The sequence below is a fragment of the Garra rufa genome, chromosome 15 (assembly GCF_049309525.1).
Source record: "Garra rufa chromosome 15, GarRuf1.0, whole genome shotgun sequence".
NCBI lineage: Eukaryota > Metazoa > Chordata > Actinopteri > Cypriniformes > Cyprinidae > Garra > Garra rufa.
The window spans coordinates 19823456-19832338 of NC_133375.1; the positions used below are offsets into that span (position 1 = coordinate 19823456).

General features: G+C 32.5%; 1 protein-coding gene across 1 annotated transcript; it reads right to left on the bottom strand.

Moving 5' to 3' along the window:
- Positions 1–2522: 2522 nt before the first annotated feature.
- derl3 (derlin 3) lies at positions 2523–8843 on the bottom strand. Its single transcript, XM_073818638.1, has 7 exons — positions 8497–8843; positions 6922–6987; positions 6754–6827; positions 6494–6587; positions 4664–4859; positions 3582–3672; positions 2523–3494 (listed from the first exon to the last, which is right to left on the bottom strand). Exons 1-7 carry the CDS (start codon positions 8584–8586, stop codon positions 3350–3352), a joined length of 756 nt encoding a protein of 251 aa, XP_073674739.1. The 5' UTR covers positions 8587–8843; the 3' UTR covers positions 2523–3349.
- Between the last annotated feature and the right edge of the window lie 40 nt (positions 8844–8883).

Consider the following 8883-nt stretch of genomic DNA (forward strand, 5'->3'; position numbering starts at 1 on the left):
GGCCTACGATTATAAAGAAATAAAATAGAAATGACAAACGGTTTGATTGTATTATGATAATAATAATTTCGTTCTGTTTCAAAAATGGACAAAATGAATGAAAAAAAAAATTAAGTTTAAAAATAACTACCTTTTAGTATTTTTGTCCGTGGGTAAAAAGAGAGCTATGCTTTAATTATAAGTGGGCGGCAATGAAAAGCCATTTTTCAACTCATGCAGAATAAATACAAATACAAAAATACAAACAAATCTAGCTTAATTTCGTTTTTCTGTTTCTCAAACAAAACGAAATAATAATAATAATAATAATAATAATTATAATATTAATAATAATAATCTATTATTATATTAATAATAGATTAATATAATAATCTATTATTATAATAACCTATTATTATTATTACTATAATTATTATTAGGCCTATTATTATATTTTTCTTATTATGAATTCTATTTATTTATTTCTGCTCGTATTTCGATTTGCTGTTAAATCAATCAAAAATGTGATTATTCAGAATTAATAGTTTTGATTATCTTAAATAAGATTTTATAATAAAAAAATAATACGCCTAATAATAATAAGCACAATAACAATTTGAGTTATTTGAGTTATTAATATTAATAATAATATTATAATAATAAGCATAATAACAATTTGAGTAGGCTACAATTTGAGTAGCCTATTATTATTATTATTATTTCATTTTGTTTGAGAAACGGAAAAACGAAAAGCTTGATTCTTCGTATTTTTGTTCATGGGTAAAACACATGAGCTTATTGCTTGAATATTAATTTAACATGCCTGGGCTGTCTTGATACTTAGTATGATTATATACACAGTATACATTATTTATTATATATTATTAAATTTTATCTTTAGCTGAATCAAGCCACGAATCCGGTTTTTCATCTGGATTATACTGTGGAAATATGCTGCGCTGGCTCTGAGTGTAAGCACAATGGTTACAGATAATGAACTCACACGGGAAAGACTGTACATTACTACCTACCTCTTGTTGGATTTATACGAATTAAATAAACACAATTTTGTTTTCGATTCTTTTATTGAAGTAGACCTTTCAAGCTGCATAGAGAGACATAAATTGCGAGAGCGCACCCTGTATTTTTACAAAGGCAATTTGTAACGTTTTGTTGTTATTGTGGAAGTACATAAAATAAAGCAGACATTTATATTTCTTTGCTCTGTAATCACAATGTAAGGGATCGCGCTGGTACCGCCGACCCGAGAAGTGCAGTGCGCTTTATATATGAGACTTGCAAAGAAACGTTATTGTGACTAATTTGCAGAGCGGTACATCAGACGAACATTATTCTGCATGATGGGACAGACCGTAAAGACAGGCTGAGTCGAAAAGTGGCTTTTCCGGGCTGCTCACGCACAAATATTAAAGCATAAGCACTCTTTTCATGAACAAAAATCTGAATGGCTTTATTTATTTATTTTCATTTTTTAAACAGAACGAAATCATCATAATCATAACACGATCAAACCGTGTGTCATTTTTTAAATTTATTTTCTGATACTATTTAAATTTTTTGTAAAATCAAACTTTCATCCAAATAATATTCCAAGCTCAGAGTCAGAAATAACACTTTTGATCTGATCATCTTAAATCCTCTGGGTCTAAGGGCAAATTAGTATGGAGATTAATCCTAATAAACAGCTGCTACAATTGAAACCATTACATTAAAATGATTAAAACAGTGTATTTCTATATAACTCCAGCAGCGTGCATCCTCCTTTAGGTCAGGACTGTGGGGAAGGCAGCGCGGACAAACGCTTAGCTCCCTCACATAACATAATCATATCATCTATAACAGGAACATCAGATCGTTTTTATGACATATTATGTCGTTATTACGAGAAAAAGATGTCGTTTTAACGAGAAAAGATGTCGTTTTAACGAGAAAATTATGTCGTTTTTACGAGAAAAGATGTCGTTTTAACGAGAAAATTATGTCGTTTTTACGAGAAAAGATGTCGTTTTTACGAGAAAAGATCTCGTTATAACGACATAGCTGAGTGGGAAAAAAAATAAGTGTGCGGCAGCAATGCGTCACCGTAAACGGGGCTTAAAAGTTGCCCGTAGTCAGAAGCACCTCTCCCGCACTGACTTCTGCACTTCAGAAGCATATGCTCGCGGGCGCGAACTGGAATCACTATCTAGGCTGCATTGGAGCCTTCGAGGCATTTCGAGGACACAGCATCAAGTAAGTAACTTTAACGAATGTTACAGCATCCACTAGTTGTCCGATAGTAAAAGCATATTTTAGAGGCTCTGGCTGGTGTAAGTGAATGGAGGCGGGGCTAATTTGCTTATAGGAAATGAGGCAAGGGGGGTACAGATACGTTCAAGCTGTTTTAAGGCTAGAAAAAATATTTTCACAAGAAAAACATTTAAATATGTACATTGATTATCAAAGATTAGTTAGGGGATACAATTTGTTGACTATGGGGGATGTTGAGAAATAAGTTTGAACAAGCAAACTAGTCACTCAAGTGCTGTAAATATGGGTTTTAAAATTTATTTGTAAAGCAGAAATATTCAACCATCAAATGGCAAACATTATACAACAGAAAAATGTATTTCTATTCATATTTAGAGAAAAACACACGTATCAATGTACATATATCTGGTTTTTAGGACATTTCTGTGAAATCTTTTTTGTGAAGCACAAATTCTTCTAGACAATCCATCTTTCAGTTTCACTGCATAAAGCGTTTTGTTTTTCACAGTGGTGCCGTGCTAACAAAAGGCCACAGGCCTGAAAATGCATAGTCTGCAGTTCAATTTGGCATTTCAGATAGTCGGCACATTTATGAATGTGTCCACCTGCCTCACCGCTGCCTGTGTTGTGGGAAAAGCGATATGCCACAGTATTGTACCCAAGAAAATACCCTCTTGTGGAGTTCACACCCTCTCCAAAATGATGGATTATAGTTTGGGAGATTGAATGGCTTCTCTTTCAACTCCAATCCTGCTAGCCACCACTGCTTTGTAACATTCATTGAACAGTTGTCAAGAAAACAGCGATTGTTTCAAACCATGTGGTGTGAGGTAAAACAGAAAGGCATTGTTCTTCCAGAACGAAAATAACAAAGCAAAACTTGTTTGTGATGTGGATGGCACTGAATGCAGAATTCAGATCTTTTTTTGTACACAAAGGCACTAAGGTGGCCATAGTCTCCAACGTTCCAGAATCCAGAGTGCTTTCCTTTACATAGTCTTATAGAACTTGACATGCAGATATGAACTTCCCCAACTAAAACAAGGAGGACTTTAAAAGCATGACAAGATTTATTGTTGTCTTTGTGGTGTTGAAACCTTCAGTTATCTTCTTCTTGAGGATCCTCTTCATTTTGATCTTGGCCGGTATCTTCTACACCTCGTCCATTCCAGGATAGCCCGTTCTGGTCTTCTGGAAGAGGGGCGTAATTCGGATCTTCTTGAGGCGTGTCAAACAAAATTCGACTGCAAATGTGAATGAATAGTTCAGATTTAATTTGTTTCCCATGTTGAAGTCAAACAAATGATTCAAATATTTATAGTCACACTCACAAAATTCCAGGAGTGGCTAGAAGCTTTCTGCCTCCAGGCTGGTTAGGAAATACATCCTCCAGGAAGTAGTAGATGTGTCCTACACCAATCCCTATGTATATTACACACAAACATATATACACTGCTGTTCAATAGTTCTCTTCAACAAAGACATTGAGCAATAGTGACAGGAAAGACAGCTGTAAAATTGAAAAAGACTTCAGTTTTAAATAAATGCAGTTCTTTTATACTTTTTCATCAAAGAATCTTGAATATATATTATAAATATATCATGCTTTCCACAAAAAATATTTTCAACACTGATAATAACAATGTTTCTTGATCTCAACATCAGCATATTAAAATGATTTCTGAAGACTGGAGTAATACTTGCTGAAAATTCAGCTTTGCCATCACAGGAATAAATAACATTTTAAAATATATTGAAATAGGACACTTATTAAGTTAAGTTTCTTCTTCTCACCAAGCCTGCATTTAATGCTGTAACAGTAATGCTGTAAAATATTTTTACTATTTAAAATAACTGCTTTCTATTCGAAAATATTTCAAAATGTAATTTATTCCTGTGATCAAAGCTACATTTTCAGCATCATTACTCCATCATTAGTCCAATCATTACTCTGTTTCAGATAAATGCTGTTCTTCTGAACTTTCTATTAATCAAACAAACCTGAAAAAATTCTACTCAGCTGTTTTCAACATAATAATAATACATTTTTTGAAACAGCAAATCACCATATTGGAATGATTTCTGAAGATTCACGTGACTGGAGTGATGTTGCTAAAAAGCTTTGAAATCACAGGAATTAATTACATTTTAAAATATATTCAAATACAAAACAGTTATTTTAAATATTAATATTTTACTGTTTTGCGGTATTTGAATCAAATAAATGCAGGCTTGGTGAGCAGAAGAGACTTCTTTAAAAAAACATACTGGTCAAAAACTTTTGACTGGTAGTGTACACTTCGACTCTGGCTATAAATATTTCAGTTTCATTATGTAATGATCATGTTTATGCCAAATCGTATCAAAAGTCATCTCTTTTGTCATGAGCATTTCAGGATAAAAGTTAACATACCCAGGAGATCAATAACAATGGAGTTGCCCAGTAACAGAGAGAATCCCATGAGCACCCAGGGAAGGAATGGGGCCTGGAAGTTGAGCAGGCCAAAGAAGTTCATGCGGATGTAAGGGTTTCTTCTACTCCAGACATAAACCAGCATGATGGTGAAAGCCTGTCCTAAAAAGAACAGGTTAGCAAATATGCCAAAGAGCTATAGACATTAGAGTTAAAGAAATTAAAAATGACAGAAGACTGAATTAGACTAAAGACTGATTCACAGTACAAATATAAAACGAAAGGATGAAATGTTCCTTATGAATAAACATTGATACTTCAGCTTATGGAAGCCTATTTCTGACATAGAAAGACAAAATTATGAGGCAGAAAGTCATTTAAGAAATTATGAGCAAAGTCAAAATTATGGCAAAAAGTCAGACAAAATATAAAAAAGTACAAAGTAAAAAAATAGATAAAGACCGTTATGAAAAAAGTCAAATTATGACAAACGTTAAAATTCTGACATAGAAAGTAATAATTATGACAGATTAAATTATAAGACAAGTCTTACTTATAAAACATTACAAATTGAGATCAAGTTAATTATGAGAGAAAAATTAATAATGAAAATATTTATTTTATGACTTCCTGTCATAAATATGACAATTATGAAAAGTCATAAGTAGGACAACTGTCAACTGTCATTTTCACAATTATAATTAATTATTAATCAAATTTTCTTACACTACCAGTCAAAAGGTTTTAAACAGTTAGATTTTTAATAGATTTTTAATAGTTTCTTCCGCTCACCAAGCCTGCATTTATTTCACAGTTTTACAATTTTTGCTGTACTTTCTGTAAAATTGTGAAATATTTTTACTATTTAAAGTAACTGTTCTCTATTTCAATGTATTTTAAAATGCAATTTATTCCTTTTGATTTCAAAGCAGATTTTTTATCATCATTACATTCTGATTTGCTGCTCAAAAAAACAATCATTATTATTATTATTTTGAAAACAGCCGAGTAGAATTTCAGGTTTCTTTGATAAATAGAAAGTTCAGAAGAACAGCATTTATCTGAAACATCTTATCTTATCTCATCTTATCTTTTGTAACATCATACATTTCTTTATCATAACTTCTGATCAATTTAAAGCATCCTTGCTAAATAAAAATATTAATTTCTATAATTTCTTTCCCCTAAAAAAATTATAATGACTCCAAACTTTTGAATAGTGTAATGTCACAAAAGCTTTTTATTTCAGATAAATGCTGATGTTTAGATCTTTCTATTCATCAAAAAGTGTATTCCTGTGCTATGATCACAGGAATAAATTACATTTGAAAATTATTCAAATAGAAAACAGTTATTTTAAATAGTAAAAATATTTTATAATGTTACTGTTTTTGCTGTACTTTAGATCAAATAAATGCAGGCTTGGTGAGTAGAAGAGACACCTTTAAAAACATCAAAAATCTTACTGTTCAAACACTTTTGACTGGTAGTGTATGTGTCGGAAATGGGTTTCCATATCAACCTGTAGGTTAGGTTGAATATGAAGTTAACTGAGCTTACAGTGCTAGTTCACTCAAAAATTAAAATGGTTACCGTTTACTCATTATCATACCATTCCATTCACATAAATTATATTTACATTTACAATAAGAGACTTCTTTCACAAACATTTAAAAAATCTCACCCACCCAAAACTATTAAATGGTAGTATACATATAAGTTTCAAAATACATGTGGTAAGTTATCACTGATAATCACACGACACATGGTTTGGTAAAGAGAATAGATGCATGCTTGGTTGTTGTTAATGTGATGAATACTAAAGGATACAGTCATAAGAACACCTCCGAACAGGAACATGAAGACAAAATCTGCTGTTCGACCACGGAAGGAGCCTTCTTCCAGCATTCGACAGTAACGATATCTGCTCAGTCAAGGGCATACACTCAGATGACCTACAGCACAGCTGCATACAAACCAAACGACTGTTATGCAAAGCAAACACAGAGTGAAACTGTGTCGATGTGTTTTTGTGTGCGCACTTCCCTTAACATTTCAGACAACCGACAGAAAGAAATCAAAAAGGATACAGAAAAATCATGTTGAACAAGAAGCTGAATCCAAGAGGTCCAAAAAACAAGAAGTTTGTGATCAGTCGCCATACCTACATAAAAGAAGAGAGGAAAAATAAATGTATATGAAGATACAAAAACGACCTACTGTTGTAGCTATTGTTTCAATGATATCAGGATACTGACCTGGTATTTCTTCAATATCAAATCAGGGTTAAAATACAGTTGAAACGGTGTGATGAATTCCAATTGCTGTAATGAACAACAACAACAAATGTCAAGCAAGGCACAAAGTTTTATGGTGACCATAAGTAATGACCTTTTTTTTAGATTATTCCTGTAAGTACTTTTATAAGCACTCTTTGTGTGATTTTTGGGTAGTTTACATACACCTTGTAGAATCTACAAAATGTTAATTATTTTACCAAAATAAGAGGGACCATACAAAATGCACCTATTTCAAAAGTTTACATACACTTGATTCTTGATCCACAGCTGTTTTTTTTTTTTTTTTTTGGTTTGTTTGTTTAGTGATAATTGTTTATGAGTCCCTTGTTTGTCCTCAACCATTAAACTGCTTTCTGTTCATCAAAAAAATACCTTAGGTCCCACAAATTCTGTTTTTTTTTTTTTTTTTTAGCATTTTTGTATATTTGAACACTTTCCAACAATGACTGTATGATTTTGAGATCCATCTTTTCACACTGAGGACAACTAAGGGACTCAAATGCAACTATTACAGAAGATTCAAACACTCACTGATGCTTCAGGAAGAAACACGACAAATTAAGATCCTGGGGTGAAAACTTTTGAACAGAATGAAGATATGTACATTTTTCTTGTTTTGCCTAATTTATCATTTTTTTCATTTAGTACTGCCCTTCAAAATCTACAGAAGATACTAACATGTTTTCAAGGAGACAAAATAAGTTAAATTTACCCTGAGATTCAAATTCAAAAGTTTTCACCCTCGGCTTTTAATACATCGTGTTTCCTTCTGTTGTCCTCAGTGTGAAAAAAAGATCTCAATGTCATATAGTCATTGTAGGAAGGGGTTCAAAATGCTGAAAAAAAAAAATCAAAGAATTTGTGGGACCTGAAGGATTTTTCTGAGGAGCATCATTCAGTTTAACTGTTCAGGACAAACAAGGGACTCATAAACTCATGAAAAAAACAGCTGTGGATCATTGAGGTAACAATGTATTAAGAATCAAGTGTATGTAAACATTTATATAAAAATATATATATAAATTCAGCTATTATTTTCTCTTGTGGACTATATGTAAACATTTTATGTGAAATATCTTATTCAGGTCAGATCAAAATAAAAAAATAACATGCATTTTGTTTGATCCTTCTTATTTCGTTAAAATACCGAACATTTTGCACTTTTGACTTCAACTGTATGTATAATAATACATAACATTTTATAACCTCGTTAACTGAGAGGCCATTTATAATATTTGCAGTTTTTAAAATGTACTTGTCACAATTACAGCACAAGAAATACATAAGATAAAATATAAACAAAATATAAATATTTATTTACATTATATACTAAAATTAAATCTTGATATTGAAATAACTAGACACAACCATTTTTATTATTATTATGTTGGTTCTTTAAGCACTGAAGCTTGTATGCGGCTAAGATAATAACAATTGTGAAGGCATATCGACTTACAGTCTTCAGCATGTAATGATTCTATATTTATCTTGAAATATAAATGCAGTATCAGTCATGTAGGCTGGTTTACTCACCACAGCTGCTGTTGTCATGACGCATGCGGTGGTATATGCTCGTGTGACGGCTGGGATCTGCATGTACTCTTGAGTGACGCTGTTTGCCATGTTTCTCCGGCGTATTTAAAAACTCTTCTGCACACTTTCACTGTGTATCCGTATGGTCACTTATCCCACAACACATGTCAGGACATTGACGCTGACCAACGATCGATCGGTTCAGTGTGGATAGGCTTTGTGCCTCAGAAGATCCATGTCCACGTTTAGTGTTAGCTTCAGACTATTTATTTTTAGTGGTTCATAATGTTTGCGATGGGATATAAGAGTTTTAATAGGGGCGGAGTGTGAAATCCAGGCTTTATCAGACGCTTCAGCACCTCCACGTGGATATAAGCAAAACTCGCT